General features: G+C 47.4%; 1 protein-coding gene across 1 annotated transcript in view; it reads right to left on the bottom strand.

The window, feature by feature from the left end:
* The window catches only part of LOC306928692 (FRAS1-related extracellular matrix protein 2-like), a gene marked incomplete at its 3' end in the record, with an annotated part of 185,734 nt that overhangs the window by 109,207 nt on the left and 58,884 nt on the right, over positions 1-17,643 (bottom strand). Inside the window, exon 5 of the mRNA XM_079508962.1 lies at positions 12,159-12,305. Coding sequence (XP_079365088.1) covers positions 12,159-12,305 — 147 coding nt within the window. The remainder of the gene's footprint in view (positions 1-12,158; positions 12,306-17,643) is intronic.

The raw sequence follows: 17,643 nt of genomic DNA, 5'->3' as shown, positions 1-17,643 counted from the left end.
TACTATGAAATTAAGTGCCATGTTTTTGAGGGGTGCTACAGCCCCTCCTGTATATAGGTTTGTTTTTCCTTAAACAATGTGACAATGAAGGGAAATTTAAGTAATTGTGTCCCTAACACAAACATTAAATGCCATTGACAAAAAAGAGAATTTAATGTTTGTTTTGTCCCATGTTTGTTTTGTCTGATAATTATGTAATAAAAGATGTATAGCGCCCCTCACTTCACACGGGTGTGATTTTTATTTCCTAGATAGTCGATGTGCCATAATGTCAACATAAATGTTAATGACGCCACAAAATTCCAACATATTTTCATTGTCCTCGAATATAACATATTCCCTTCTTTTTTAAATAACTTCTTAGAATCCACCTATCTCCCAGACTCCCTCCCCAGTCAGAGTTCAGAGTTTTAATGAACGTAGAATTATGTGCAGGATATAATTGACCTTAATGTGAGGGACTTTTTTTTTTGTCAATTTATTTGACAAAAGATTGTTGAAATAGTTTATTGTAAATAAAAATCCTCTCTCTCACAGTTTTGGACCTGAGATCAGATTCTAAAAATGTCTTCTACATCCTGACAGTATTCTGAAAAAGCTATGATTCTATGTCAGTCGTTCTTCGATTTTTCAAAAATAGCAGATCTACAAGCTCATGAGCTTGTAGATCTGCTATTTTTCAATAGCTAAAGCATAACATAATGCTAACACCAAAAAGGGGTTCCCGCCCAAAATGTTGAATTGAAATTGAAATTGTATTTATGTTTCCAGTCCGACTTTGAAAATCTGTGTACTGTATGTTGCAGAAATGCACACAAACCCAACGCTGTCTGCATTTCTGAAGTGGGTGTCTCAAATAAAGTCGCATTTTTTGGATCCGGTCATGGCATCATGTATAGATGACAGTGGTTCTCAAACCTTTTCATTTCAAGGATGCTGAGTTTGGTAAACATTGTTGGGCCAAAGTCTGAGAGTGGAGGTGGTTAATCAGCCTGAAGGTGATTTATCCATAAACAATGACCACTCAGCCATACATTATCCCTCTTATTACACGGCTGCTTGTAATACAAAAATTTATAAATTGACCCAAAACACAACAAAACGAGGAATTTCCTTGCTTGGTAGTGAAAGTATTCCATAAGTGTCGCCCCGGCCGGCGTCTGCCCAGCTGTAGCCTCGGAAACCCAGACGTTTTTATTTCCAGGGAGAGAAAAAAAAGTCTGGGTCCGAGTCCACTTCAATTCGGCATAGAGTAGCGCAAACGTCATCGCTCTCTGCTGATTTCTGATCGTCTGCACCTTTGTTAAATTGACGCACACGCACACCTGTACACACACACACTCCTCTCTCTCTCTGTCGCTCTAATTAATTAGTCTCATGTCCAGCAGCTACGCACAGTTTCTGCCGGCGGATCCTGCCGGGAGCTGCCTATGCCATAGAAAGCATAGGTGAGTTCCAGGCTAGCCCAGCTGCAGCACAGTCGGAAAACACAAGGAAGTGAGTTGATGAAATAGAATCCATTTTTGGGTATACTGCATCGTCTATTCCTCGCTCAAATGTTTTCTAACATTTGAGCCATTTTGGAAATAACTCTTTCTACTTCGTTCTAACTCTTCCGACTTCCTTCATAGGTGTTGCAAATACTAAATAAGACTGTGTTCCATTTAGTGTACAGTCAGTGGTTTCAATTGCAAGGACCCCTACAGTAACTCTGAGAGTGTACAAATGGAACCAAATTAGCAGAGTGTTTAACCAGTGAGCCAACATGCACAATCAGCACCTTGACCGAAATGGAACAGAGACTTAATTAGTATCATCGGTAACACCCGGAGGTAGGCCCCGGAGGTAGGAAGAGTATTCCCAAAATGGCGTTATGTGCATAGAGCCTATTCAATCATTTAGCTGGAGACCCCCCTGGAAGCCCTGTCAAGAACCCCCTGGGGTCCACGGACCCCACTTTGAGAACCGCAGCACTTATATAGCGATCAGAGCGAGTGGCGAGTGACATTTATACTCGCACGCGCGCGCGCACGCACGCACACACGCACGCACGCACGCACGCACACGTGCACACGCGCACACACGCACGAACGCACGCACGGCCACACAGAAAAAACAACCTTCCTGCATGAGGATAGGAAGTGATGAACTTTAGATGGTTCGAGTCTGGCTGTGCGTTCTCGGCATGGAGCACGCACAGCCAATATCCAGAGGTCAGCGGGGGTCAGATCCCGGCAGGGGGGGGGGGGGCATGGAGATGTAGCGAGTATCAAGTGCTTTAGAACGGTCCCTCCTGTCTGTGCCTTCCATAACTCATGGAACTCGTAGTGCGGCACTCTATTTTTGAAAGATCGTGAAAATGTGGCACAAATCTTTGAATATATATTCTTTCAGAGCGAACGTTTTTAACTCAAATCTTTGCTTCTGGGGGGAACAACATATTTTTATTTTTCAGAATACTGTCAGGATTTACAAGGCATTTGTAGAATCGACCTCAGGTCTGAATGGGTTAACCTGAGTTGAGGGAACCCTGGGGCTGGAACTACAGTACGGCAACTCATAACTCTATAGATGCAGAAGAGAGGAGAAAACGGGATATTGCAGACGCATCCTAACTGGGCAACATCTCACATAAAAGTATGTTTAGTTGCCGCCTAATGCGCCTATACTTTTTTTTTCTTTCAAAGTAGGAAATTGCTTTGACTAGACTGATATATTGGTGTGGATGATGCCATCAGTTACATAATCCACGGTATAAAATAAAGCATATAGTCAGCACTCTGAAGGTCTTCTGGTACTTAGTTGTTATAGTGCCTTCATTTTCATTAAAGGATTTAGTGAAAATCGGACTGGCAGCACGTGAGTTATGACTTTTCAAAGCTCCGAATTTTGACCTTTACTTAGACATGACTTGCACAACAAATAGTATTGGTTGTGCGAGCCATCACTGGCGATAATGTCATGTCTCTATGTCTCGATAATGTCATGTCTCGTCCAATCGCCTTCTCAGGGGAATTCGCTCCACCGCGGAATGAAGACAAAGGCAATACGGTTTCAGCCTTCAGGCTTCGACCCCTAAAATATGATATTAAATCTTCTGTCCCTGACAGGTGACCTCTTGAGAGGAGGAGAGGAAGGGAGGGAGGAGGAGAGGGAGGGAGGGAGCGAGGAGGAGAGGTAGGGAGGGAAGACAGACAGACAGACAGACAGACAGACAGACAGACAGACAGACAGACAGACAGACAGACAGACAGACAGACAGACAGACAGACAGACAGACAGACAGACAGACAGACAGACAGACAGACAGACAGACAGACAGACAGACAGACAGACAGACAGACAGACAGACAGACGGTGCAGGATAGACAGACAGACAGACGGTGCAGGACAGACAGACAGACAGACAGTGCAGGACAGACAGACAGACGGACGATGCAGGACAGATGGATGGAGACTGAGGGTGATATGGTATAGCGAGGGAGCCAGGTGGGTGCTGCATGCTGCTGGGTGTGATGTTCGTGTCAGAAGAGGAGAACAGACGAGAGAGCGTGTGATGAACAGAAAACAGGCCAGGCGGCAGGGAGGACCAGACAGGAGGAGATGACACATGGAAGTCAGGGAGGACCAGACAGGAGGAGACGACACATGGAAGGCAGGGAGGACCAGACAGGAGGAGACGACACATGGAAGGCAGGGAGGACCAGACAGGAGGAGATGACACATGGAAGTCAGGGAGGACCAGACAGGAGGAGACGGCACATGGAAGGCATGGAGGACCAGACAGGAGGAGACGACACATGGAAGGCAGGGAGGACCAGACAGGAGGAGATGACATATGGAAGGCAGGGAGGACCAGACAGGAGGAGATGACATATGGAAGGCAGGGAGGACCAGACAGGAGGAGACGACACATGGAAGGCAGGGAGGACCAGACAGGAGGAGACGACACATGGAAGGCATGGAGGACCAGACAGGAGGAGACGGCACATGGAAGGCAGGGAGGACCAGACAGGAGGAGACGGCACATGGAAGGCAGGGAGGACCAGACAGGAGGAGACGACACATGGAAGGCAGGGAGGACCAGACAGGAGGAGACGACACATGGAAGGCAGGGAGGACCAGACAGGAGGAGACGGCACATGGAAGGCAGGGAGGACCAGACAGGAGGAGACGACACATGGAAGGCAGGGAGGACCAGACAGGAGGAGACGACACATGGAAGGCATGGAGGACCAGACAGGAGGAGACGACACATGGAAGGCATGGAGGACCAGACAGGAGGAGACGACACATGGAAGGCAGGGAGGACCAGACAGGAGGAGACGACACATGGAAGGCAGGGAGGACCAGACAGGAGGAGACGACACATGGAAGGCATGGAGGACCAGACAGGAGGAGACGGCACATGGAAGGCAGGGAGGACCAGACAGGAGGAGACGGCACATGGAAGGCAGGGAGGACCAGACAGGAGGAGACGACACATGGAAGGCAGGGAGGACCAGACAGGAGGAGACGACACATGGAAGGCAGGGAGGACCAGACAGGAGGAGACGGCACATGGAAGGCAGGGAGGACCAGACAGGAGGAGACGACACATGGAAGGCAGGGAGGACCAGACAGGAGGAGACGACACATGGAAGGCAGGGAGGACCAGACAGGAGGAGACGACACATGGAAGGCAGGGAGGACCAGACAGGAGGAGACGACACATGGAAGGCAGGGAGGACCAGACAGGAGGAGACGACACATGGAAGGCAGGGAGGACCAGACAGGAGGAGATGACACATGGAAGGCAGGGAGGACCAGACAGGAGGAGACGACACATGGAAGGCAGGGAGGACCAGACAGGAGGAGACGACACATGGAAGGCATGGAGGACCAGACAGGAGGAGACGACACATGGAAGGCATGGAGGACCAGACAGGAGGAGACGACACATGGAAGGCAGGGAGGACCAGACAGGAGGAGACGACACATGGAAGGCAGGGAGGACCAGACAGGAGGAGACGACACATGGAAGGCATGGAGGACCAGACAGGAGGAGACGGCACATGGAAGGCAGGGAGGACCAGACAGGAGGAGACGGCACATGGAAGGCAGGGAGGACCAGACAGGAGGAGACGACACATGGAAGGCAGGGAGGACCAGACAGGAGGAGACGACACATGGAAGGCAGGGAGGACCAGACAGGAGGAGACGGCACATGGAAGGCAGGGAGGACCAGACAGGAGGAGACGACACATGGAAGGCAGGGAGGACCAGACAGGAGGAGACGACACATGGAAGGCAGGGAGGACCAGACAGGAGGAGACGACACATGGAAGGCAGGGAGGACCAGACAGGAGGAGACGGCACATGGAAGGCAGGGAGGACCAGACAGGAGGAGATGACACATGGAAGGCAGGGAGGACCAGACAGGAGGAGACGACACATGGAAGGCAGGGAGGACCAGACAGGAGGAGACGACACATGGAAGGCAGGGAGGACCAGACAGGAGGAGACGACACATGGAAGGCAGGGAGGACCAGACAGGAGGAGACGACACATGGAAGGCAGGGAGGACCAGACAGGAGGAGACGACACATGGAAGGCAGGGAGGACCAGACAGGAGGAGACGACACATGGAAGGCAGGGAGGACCAGACAGGAGGAGACGACACATGGAAGGCAGGGAGGACCAGACAGGAGGAGATGACACATGGAAGGCAGGGAGGACCAGACAGGAGGAGACGGCACATGGAAGGCAGGGAGGACCAGACAGGAGGAGATGACACATGGAAGGCAGGGAGGACCAGACAGGAGGAGACGGCACATGGAAGGCAGGGAGGACCAGACAGGAGGAGACGGCACATGGAAGGCAGGGAGGACCAGACAGGAGGAGACGACACATGGAAGGCAGGGAGGACCAGACAGGAGGAGACGACACATGGAAGGCAGGGAGGACCAGACAGGAGGAGACGGCACATGGAAGGCAGGGAGGACCAGACAGGAGGAGACGGCACATGGAAGGCATGGAGGACCAGACAGGAGGAGACGACACATGGAAGGCAGGGAGGACCAGACAGGAGGAGACGACACATGGAAGGCAGGGAGGACCAGACAGGAGGAGACGACACATGGAAGGCAGGGAGGACCAGACAGGAGGAGACGACACATGGAAGGCAGGGAGGACCAGACAGGAGGAGACGACACATGGAAGGCAGGGAGGACCAGACAGGAGGAGACGACACATGGAAGGCAGGGAGGACCAGACAGGAGGAGATGACACATGGAAGGCATGGAGGACAAGACAGGAGGAGACGACACATGGAAGGCAGGGAGGACCAGACAGGAGGAGACGGCACATGGAAGGCAGGGAGGACCAGACAGGAGGAGACGACACATGGAAGGCAGGGAGGACCAGACAGGAGGAGATGACACATGGAAGGCAGGGAGGACCAGACAGGAGGAGACGGCACATGGAAGGCAGGGAGGACCAGACAGGAGGAGATGACACATGGAAGGCAGGGAAGACCAGACAGGAGGAGACGGCACATGGAAGGCAGGGAGGACCAGACAGGAGGAGACGGCACATGGAAGGCAGGGAGGACCAGACAGGAGGAGACGACACATGGAAGGCAGGGAGGACCAGACAGGAGGAGACGACACATGGAAGGCAGGGAGGACCAGACAGGAGGAGACGGCACATGGAAGGCAGGGAGGACCAGACAGGAGGAGACGGCACATGGAAGGCATGGAGGACCAGACAGGAGGAGACGACACATGGAAGGCAGGGAGGACCAGACAGGAGGAGACGACACATGGAAGGCAGGGAGGACCAGACAGGAGGAGACGACACATGGAAGGCAGGGAGGACCAGACAGGAGGAGACGACACATGGAAGGCAGGGAGGACCAGACAGGAGGAGACGACACATGGAAGGCAGGGAGGACCAGACAGGAGGAGACGACACATGGAAGGCAGGGAGGACCAGACAGGAGGAGATGACACATGGAAGGCATGGAGGACAAGACAGGAGGAGACGACACATGGAAGGCAGGGAGGACCAGACAGGAGGAGACGACACATGGAAGGCAGGGAGGAGGAGGAGATGACACATGGAAGGCAGGGAGGAGGAGACGACACATGGAAGGCAGGGAGGACCAGACAGGAGGAGACGACACATGGAAGGCATGGAGGACCAGACAGGAGGAGACGGCACATGGAAGGCAGGGAGGACCAGACAGGAGGAGACGGCACATGGAAGGCAGGGAGGACCAGACAGGAGGAGACGACACATGGAAGGCAGGGAGGACCAGACAGGAGGAGATGACACATGGAAGGCAGGGAGGACCAGACAGGAGGAGACGACACATGGAAGGCAGGGAGGACCAGACAGGAGGAGACGACACATGGAAGGCAGGGAGGACCAGACAGGAGGAGATGACACATGGAAGGCATGGGGGACCAGACAGGAGGAGACGGCACATGGAAGGCAGGGAGGACCAGACAGGAGGAGACGGCACATGGAAGGCAGGGAGGACCAGACAGGAGGAGATGGCACATGGAAGCCATAAAGTGGATAATAGAAGGACAGAGAGTGTTGGCAATGGCATCAATGTTGTTATATATAGTCTGTCTAATAAAGCTATATCTATCTATAGTCAACTGGAAGTAATAAACAACACTAGAATTGAAAAGAAGAAGAAAAAAAGAGAACAGACTGTTCGTGAGCACTTTTACTCAAGCACAGTTTACATTCCAGACTTATACTACTTGTAACAGAGAATTTCTATATTGAAGTATTGATACTTTTGACTTAAGTCAAAATTGTCAGTACTTTTTCCACCACATACAGTAGGCTGTCTGTCGGTACAGTTGGAGAAGCATATTGAACTTTCTTTTTAAATCTGAGAAAACTAACTCTGGGGGGAGGGAGGGGTAAAAAAGTTCAAGAAAAATTTGTATGCTATTTTTGTGACTTGAAAATTAATAAAGAAACTTTGATCAAAAAAGAAAAGAAATGCACTCACAGAGAGATGCTACACCCACAAAATATGGGCTACATTTTGACCTTGCATTTATTTTTCTTCAAAGACGGTGCTTTAAAGAAAAATAAATAAAGCTATTCTCAATTTAATATGCCAAGTTTGATCAAATGGAATTTAAACTGTCAGAGACAGATGTCAGCAATTGCAATGCACCTGCTCTGCAGGAGTGGGTCTAATTAATAGTAACTTACTGTACTACTGTAACTTGAGTAAAGGTACCTTGATTGAAAAAAAATCAGAGAAAACTACACTGTACACGATCCATTAATTCAAAATATTTACATAAAATACGGAGCGAGGTTGAGGCAGAGGCACACGGCGCTAGTATTTAGTGAGAAGTGCCAATAGGTAAATGCATACAGCTGCCGTTCCCATATGCTCAGGTGTCGGAGCTTAAACTTGTATGTATCCACTACAGCAGTGGTTCCCACACTTTTTCATGTCAAGGACCCCCAAATTGACACTAATTAGCCCCGCGGACCCCCATTAGAAAAGACATGCCAGCGACCCTCCATAAGAGAAGATGTTTAGCGGTGATTCTCAACCCGTTTCATTTCAAAGGTCCCCCAGTTTGACATGCATATTATTAGTCTACCGACCCCCATTTAATGGCATTCATCTCTGGGACCCCAATTTATATTGTAAAATCAATGTTAATTTAACCCATTTAGGCCTGGTGTCGAAATTTAAAAAAAAAAGTTGTCTAAATCATGACAATTTTCTGAAAGATTTGAGGCACGTTTTAACGATTTTTCAAAAATAGCAGACCTACAAGTTCATAGCGCGCCACTCGGTGGCGCGCTATGAGCTTGTAGATCTGCTATTTTCAATAGCTAAATTACAACATAATGTTTAAAACACCAAAAGGGGTTCCCGCCCAAAATGGGTTAATTTAACTCTGAGAGTGTACAAACGGAACCAAATGGACCCGTTAATTGTTCTGCTTCACAGCAGACCAAACGTGGGTCGTGCATGTGAGTATACTGCAGTGCTTATAGATCTGCTATTTCCCCCCCGACAGACATTCCACATTCATCTCATTTCGTTTCAGATGTAGGAGAGTTTCTTTCTATAATACTACGTGGGATTATATGTTGTATGAACATGCACGTGTGTCAGCAGTGTGTGTGTGTGTGTGTGTGTGTGTGTGTGTGTGTGTGTGTGTGTGTGTGTGTGTGTGTGTGTGTGTAGAGAAGAGAGTCTGGGAAGGAGGCTTTTATGTGTCCCTCTGAGACACTCTTAAAGTCCTCCCATGAGGACACGCACACACACACACACTCACGCACGCACTCACGCACGCACGCACGCACGCACGCACGCACGCACGCACGCACGCACGCACGCACGCATATCAAGGGGTTTATGCTTCTAATAAAGCTACTACCGTACATATACACACGCACAAATACACACTCGTTGATACGCAAACATACACTCATGCACGCACCCACGCACGCACACACGCATGCGCACGCACGCGCGCACGCACACACACACACACACACACGCACACACACACACACACACACACACACAATCAAATCAGTGTCAGTAGCATGGTAGATCAGCGGGTCGGCTCTCAAGTGATTAAGCCTTTTTTTTCACGCCTTCAAACCGACAGATCTCCCACTGGGGGCGGGGCTTCATTCTGTAGTGGTCTGTCTGGTGGAAAGCTGCATATACAGTTGGGTGCCACCGATATTGTCCCTTTTAGGCCTGACCTCAACATTTTAAAAAATCCTTCTAAATCCTCCAGTTTTCTGAAATAAATATTTTCACGATTTTTCAAAAATAGCAGACCTACAAGCTCGTAGCGCGCCACTCGGTGGCGCGCTATGAGCTTGTAGATCTGCTATTTTTCAATAGCTAAAGTATAACATAATGTATAAAACACCAAAAGGGGTTCCCGCCCAAAATGGGTTAACTGTCCTTTTGCGCAGATCACGCAAACCTCAGCAAAAAGAAAAGGACAATATCGATGGCCTCCAACTGTATACAGTCTGTAGTATATCTGTAGTGGCCTGTCTGGAGGAAAGCTGCATATATACACCAGTCTGTAGTCTATCTGTAGTGGTCTGTCTGGTAGAAAGCTGCATATATACAGTCTGTAGTATATCTGTAGTGGTCTGTCTGGTAGAAAGATGCATATATACACCAGTCTGTAGTATATCTGTAGTGGTCTGTCTGGTAGAAAGCTGCATATATACAGTCTGTAGTATATCTGTAGTGGTCTGTCTGGTAGAAAGATGCATATATACACCAGTCTGTAGTATATCTGTAGAGGTCTGTCTGGTGGAAAGATGCATATATATACAGTCTGTAGTCTATCTGTAGTGGTCTGTCTGGAGGAAAGATGCATATATATACACCAAACTGGGGGCATTTTTACGTGATTCTCAACCATTTAGGGCAGTATTATGCGTGTCTTAAGTACCAGGTCTTATGACTTAACTTAAGACCTGGAGGCGTGATCAATGCCATTTGGCTATTCTGAGTGGCCAAACAGCATTGACCACGCCTCCAGGTCTTAAGTTAAGTCATAAGACCTGGTACTTAAGACACGCATAATACTGCCCTTTAATTCCAAGCACCCTCAGTTTGATATGCAATAGGCTACGGACCCCCATTTAGTGGCATTTCTATCTCTGGGACCCCCAATTTATGTTGTAAAAAATCAATGTTAATTTAACTCTGACAGTGTACTCGGAGTTAAATTGGAACAGTTTGGTTCCATTTGTACACTTTCAGAGTTAGACCCACAAGGGCCCATTTGGTTCCAAACTATCATTTAGCTGGGGACCCCCTGGAACTGCCTCAAGGACCCCTAGGGGGTCCCCGGACGCCACTTTGGGAACCACTGGTGTAAGGTAAATGGTGCATTTATATAATGGTAAATGGTGCATTTATATAGCGCCTTTATCCAAGGCGCTTTACATAGATTGTGCATCAATTCACCCATTCACACACACATTCATACACCGATGGCGTCAGAAACCATGAAACGCACCAACCAGCACATCAGGAGCAATTAGGGGTTCAGTGTCTTGCTCAAGGACACTTCGACACTAACTCTGGGAGAGCCCGGGTTTGAACTGGCAACCGTGCGGTTACCATCCAGCCACTCTACCCCTGAGCCACCGCCGCCTCAAAAGGTACTATAAGGACAGAGTAAACACACACACTTGAGCTTACGGTAAACACTCGATGCTGTGATGTTGTCGTCGGCTTTGAAAATCACTTCTATTCCGCAGTGACACTGCCTGCCGTTGCACTGCTACAGTAATTACTGTGCAGTATGGTATGGCATATAGCAAAGGACCGCGTTTGAACTCACAGTCAATACGAACTTTAGAGGAATGACGTCACACTCGATACAAGCTATTGAGTGTCCTTGAAGCGCCTGAAGAGTCTGTACTCTATTCCTGTCATTACGTTGCTGTCGGGCAGGAATCCTTTGTATGTTAAAACCGTTACTTTTCAAGAAATGGAGGAGAAAAGGAGTTTAGTCAGGCTGTTGTTAATCCTTTACACTGGTTCAATATTTATGAAAACCCACCAACGCACGATGTGAGCGCTATATTGAATATATAGCGCTCACATCGTCACTATAATTATAGTTTGGTAAACTGAAATGAAAAAGAAAAAATAACTTGAGTTGTCCTGTCAGTTGAAACTGCTGCCTTGAATTAGTTGGAATGTAACATTTAGAAGACAATGGCAAGCCGTCAACGGGTGCAGGGAGGTGTGAAAATCATTAGACGAGTGGGAGAGATAATGGCCAATCAAATCACACGAAAAACACGGTCAGCCCGACCGTTAGCCGTCTTACTAGTAGAGATTTTAAATCAGGCATGCTAGTGTTAATCACTTTCACTCCCAGCGGTTTTCGAACATAGTTGATTTTGAAGAGTTGAAGAGCGACGCAATAATTGTGAGCTTGCGGATCGACCGCTATAGTTTTGTGCGACGCTGGACATCAGAGACACAGAAGAAGAAGCATCCAACTCTGAGACACCGTCACAGTGTTCGACACCGACAGACAGACAGACAGACAGACAGACAGACAGACAGACAGACAGACAGACAGACAGACAGACAGACAGACAGACAGACAGACAGACAGTACCTATGAAGGAGGTCTCTCCCAGGTAGCCCCGCCTCCGGAGGACCACCTCCAGGAACTTGTCCCCCTCGTCCACCACGTAGTACTCTCTCTCCAAGGAGATCCAGGCCCAGTCCAGGCGGAACTGTTGTCCCTTCAGCTTGTTTCCACCTGGACACAACACAACAAGGGGACGCACAAACAAACAATGAGCGGTCAGAACCAGAGCCATAGAGTAAGACCTTAGAGTATATATGAATAGAGACGGCACTCGGAGGAAACCCTGAAGCGAAATGGACATAGTGGCTGAATTTGTCATTGCAGCTCGAGCCAGCGCTGGGCCGTTGACTATCATTGCGCACATTCATGTTATTGGGGCAATGACACGTGCACTCTGTTTCATACATGAACGCGTGCAACGCGCAATGATAGTCAACGGCCAGCGCGTTCATGTTATTGGGGCAACCCATCCCAGAATTCACTCTGTTGAAATCGCTGCATGCGCTTTTGAGCAACTTAATGCAAGTGGATGGGAGGTGGGAGGTGCCGTCTCTATTAATATACTCTAAGAGTAAGACAGAGTTACGAAAACCACTTCCTGGACCGGAAGTAGGCAGAAATGCATTGGACTCAGGCAACAGCCCTGCAGGGATGATCTTAAATATCTTTATTTTAGATTGTTTTGTAGTAATCGTACAACATAAACATTACAGAGACTTTAGTTTTTCACTGTACAATACTTTAAAACAGTTGTCATGTTGCACACATGCCTAAAATAGCTCTTATTTGCGCCGCCCTCGTTGAAAACAATGTCTTTCCAACTCCAGCTTGTCCCCCTTTCAGGCTGCATGAACAGCGCTCGGTTTCTGCCCCCTCAATATCCTAACTCTTCCATTAGATGGCTCTGATCAGAACATGCTATAATCACTGTGCTCCGTTTTGTCAGAACATGGTATGATGGTTTTCCATGCCTCCCCACTTTTGATGTTATTCCCTCATGGCCATTACATTTTGTATGGTTGGTGGGGATATGTTTTATCTTCTTTAGCTTCTGGTCAGTTGAATTAAATACATACATGCATTTCCTTTTGAGAAATTTGTCTGATAAGTCTGATATACATTTTTTACAGTTTAATCATTTAGCAGACGCTCAGTGGTGTGCACAGATAGACACTAGGGGGTGCTATAGAGCACCACCTGCCCTTGCCCTCTGGACAGCAATGTGCCCTTTTCTTTGTACAGTATGGTGACCATGGTGACATTGATCAATTCTTGATAAAAAAAAAGCTTCTAATATATTATTTATGCCCCAAAATCTATAAATCTCACACTATTAAGGCAACCGGCCGGTTCCACACGCTGCACAAGGTGCCCTTTTTTCACTTGAGCACCTGCCCCTCTAAATGTCTGTGCACGCCACTGCAGATGCTCTTAAACCAGAGCGATTTACAATAAGCAAGGTAAATACATTGTAGTGCTGTAATTATACACCAAATGGGACCTACATCATAGGACCACAATGGAAACAAGTCCCCAGGACATTTTCTGTGTTATCCTTTTAGCTAATAAAGTATTTTTCTCTTTGTTCCTCTATTTTGGTAGAAAAAAAAGTTGATCAAAATCTGTTAACACTATATTTTATTGTAACATTGTGAGCCTGTAGATCCACACTTTTCACTATTTGTCCTACGAGGACGTATTTGGTTAGGAAAATGTCCGCCGTCAGTTCTCTTCTTACAAATGGACCCCAGGCTATTATTATGATTATTATGGTTATTTTCAAGGTTAGTCAGCAGTGTTCTCTAGACTCTCTCTCTCTCTCTCCACCTCTCCTCTCTCACTGGCAAAAAGTATTATTTCTAGTATTTCCACCATTTTTTTCCCTTGATGTTTGCTGTTTAAACTAGAGCAGGTCTAAGACCTCGCAGCATATAATTTAATGTTTAATGTGTAGCCCAAGCCTTCTCTCCGTAAAAATAATAATAAATAAATAAACATTAATTTGAAGTCTTGTGCGAGGAAGAGTGCATGCCAGGGCACACTGTAGCTTAATCCATTCTGGACGGGAACCCCTTTTGGTGTTTTAAGCATTATTATGTTAAAAACAGCAGATCTACAAGCTCATAGCGCGGCACCGAGTGCCGCGCTACGAGCTTGTAGATCTGCTATTTTTTGAAAAATCTTGAAATTGTGGCGCAAATCTTTGAATGTATATTCTTTCAGAGCGAACGTTTTTAACTCAAATCTTTGCTTCTGCGGGGGTCCCTGGAACAACATATTTTCATGGGTTGACGGCCAATTACATATAATTTTGGAGGTCCTTGACATGAAAATGTTTGAGAACCACTGACATAGAAACCTGGGTTTTTCAGAAAACTGTCATGATTTAGATTTTGGGCGGGAACCCCTTTTGGTGTTAGCATTATGTTATGCTTTAGCTATTGAAAAATAGCAGATCTACAAGCTCATAGCGCGCCACCGAGTGGCGCGCTACGAGCTTGTAGGTCTGCTATTTTTGAAAAATCGAAGAACGACTGACATAGAAACATAGCTTTTTCAGAAAACTGTCAGGATGTAGAAGACATTTTTAGAATCTGATCTCAGGTCTAAATGGCTTAACATAGCACAACGTGCGGGTTGCCCCCGCGGTCTCCTTTCGCTTCGCTCCGTTTTTATTCCACTACGTCGACGTACAGAAGACCCGCCGGTTGTTTTTAATAAAAAATAAAAAGCTGTAAAAAACAGACAGAGGAAATTCTATGAACGCAGTAGGGAGGCATATATGAAATAGCTCAGCATCCATGTGGCGCAAAAAGTCCACTTGTGTCAAATGAAATGTCTCTGTTAGATCTCATATAACTCCGTTAGGTCCACTGGAGCAGGTTCTGCCCTTTTGTGATTTAATCGCAGGAACATGTAATGGTTTTTGATGTAGAAGTTCAAAGTCTGTCTGTCTGTCTGTCTGTCTGTCTGTCTGTCTGTCTGTCTGTCTGTCTGTCTGTCTGTCTGTCACTCTGTCTGTCTGTCTGTCTGTCTGTCTGTCTGTCTGTCTGTCTGTCTGTCTGTCTGGTGTTTTGCTGTTAAATTGTCCCAAAAGTGACAGCAAAATCCTGACAGATTGCTGCTATAATTTGTTTTAAAAAAAACTTGCCAACATGAACAATAACGTTGCAGTATATGATATAGCTCTGTTTAGCACAATGCTGCACTCCCTCCAACTGTACATACTGTACTATCCCCATGTTTTCCATCATGTTTTGACACTTGCTTTGGCAATGAAAACGTATTTTTTCTCATGCCAATAAAGCTCCGAATTGAAGTGTCTTTAAGGGAAGTGTTGGTGCACACTGCACAGTAAGTGATTGTGTGTTGGCTGCAGGCTATAAGATAGACGTCAATTAAACAATTAAACAATCAAACACAGCCTTGTATACACACAGGAAGGATGCCCCCCCCCCCCCCCCCCCTGCAAGGACAGGAGGACCACCTGATAACAGCCCCAGACCCTTCCCCCTCACGCACCCACAGGTACCAACACAGAGAGATAGAAAGCATCATAAAACTGGTGTGTGTGTGTGTGTGTGTGTGTGTGTGTGTGTGTGTGTGTGTGTGTGTGTGTGTGTGTGTGTGTGTGTGTGTGTGTCTGTGTGTCTGTGGGTGGGGGGGGTTTGTTACTCTTTGTGGAGGTGAACAATGGCCAGCTATGCTTGGAATGCATGCAAGTCATTTAAGGGTGCGTGCGTGCGTGCGTGCGTGCGTGCGTGCGTGCGTGCGTGCGTGCGTGCGTGCGTGCGTGCGGTTGCAAGAAAGCATGCAAATGCATGTGTGCACGAGCATCATGTGGTATATGGGTGTGTGTGTGTGTGCAACGCGTGTGTGTGTGTCAGTTGTCCCTCTGAAGCTGGTTTGATGTTTCGAGGTCATGACCTTCATGCTTCATACAGGAGACCATTCTTTAAACTACAACGCCTATGAAGTCTTTTGTCACGCACGCCTGTGAGAGAGAGAGAGAGAGAGTGTATTGTATAACAATAATGTGTATTATTGTTATACAATGATGCTAAAAGCACAAAAAGTCCTAAGGGCTTATTGTTGTCATGTGTATTCAAGACAAGAGATAGGGTGAGAAGTTCAGTCACACGAGAGAGACTCGGAGTAGAACCGCTGCTCCTTCGCCTGGAAAGGAGTCAGCTGAGGTGGTTCGGGCATGGATGCCTCTCGGGCGCCTCCCTAGGGAGGTCCTCGACGCACGTCCCACTGGGAGGCAGACCAAGGCGCAGTTGGAGGAAATACATCGACTCACTGGCCTTGGACCGTCTCGGAACCCCCCAGGAGGAAGTCACTAATGTTGCTCTGGAGAGGGAAGTCTGGAGCACTCTGGTGGAGCTGTTGCCCCCGCGACCCGACTACGGATAAGCGGTTGAAGATGGATGGATGGATGGATGTATTCAAGACATTTCTGGTGTCAAGTTTGAAATACTTTTCTACCAGTTGCAAAATTCAGACATTTGCTCTCTTTCTTATATAATTGTGTGACTCATGAAATGTAGAAGACCTATAGTCATACTGAGGATCTATAGTCCTGATTGGCTGCCACACACGCTGCCTAAGCCAATGGGAGTGTAGTATGATTGCCTGCCTCCTAATCTATGCCAGGGGTTCTCAACCCGTGGGTCGCGACCCCTCGGGGGGTCGCCAAATTATTTTAGGGGGTCCCCAAATTATTTTCAAAAAAATAAAATATATATTTTTTTTTTCTTTTTTAATTTCACGATTTTTCAAAAATAGCAGACCTACAAGCTCGTAGCGCGCCACTCGGTGGCGCGCTATGAGCTTGTAGGTCTGCTCTTTTTCAATAGCTAAATTGTAGCAGTCAATTTATATTGGGGGTCGGGAGGGGGCGGGGCGGGGGTCCCGAGACATTGCCAAAGCATTTCTGGGGGTCCCCGGCCAAAAACGTTGAGAACCCCTGATCTATGCCACACGCACCGCGCTTGCAATGTGCGAACGTCACTTCGATATCACTTCCAACCAAACGCGGGTGAAACAGATAATTTCTTGTTATAGTATAGTTTGTTGATTACCCCCTGAGGGTCCCGAGCCACAGGTTGAGAACCACTGCTCTAGGCCTATATGCAGTGGTGGAAAAAGTACTCACACATTTCTTGAGTAAAAGTAAAAGTATTGGGTATCAAATTGTACTTAATGTACCAAAAGTAGAAAATACTCAATTATGCAAATGTCTAATTTCAAGTTGTATACAAATATTTAGAAAGTAGCACAATACGTCGCATTGTGAGCTTGTAGATCGGCTATTTTTAAATGGCCGAAATGTATGGGCTGAAGCGGATAATGTATGTTTTGTAATAATAATCCAAGTCTAACTAATACCTCACAATTGTACTTGTACTGTAGTGTACAACATTATTTAAGTAAATGTACTTATTTACTTCCCACCAGTGCCTGACCTCAGATGAGCCGTGCTCATAACAAACAGACAAAAGGGTCT

This window comes from Electrona antarctica (genome assembly GCF_951216825.1).
Source record: "Electrona antarctica genome assembly, chromosome: 8".
In the NCBI taxonomy this organism is placed as follows: Eukaryota; Metazoa; Chordata; class Actinopteri; order Myctophiformes; family Myctophidae; genus Electrona; species Electrona antarctica.
Note: the sequence above shows the minus strand (reverse complement) of the source record. Positions and strands in the feature narration are given on the sequence as shown.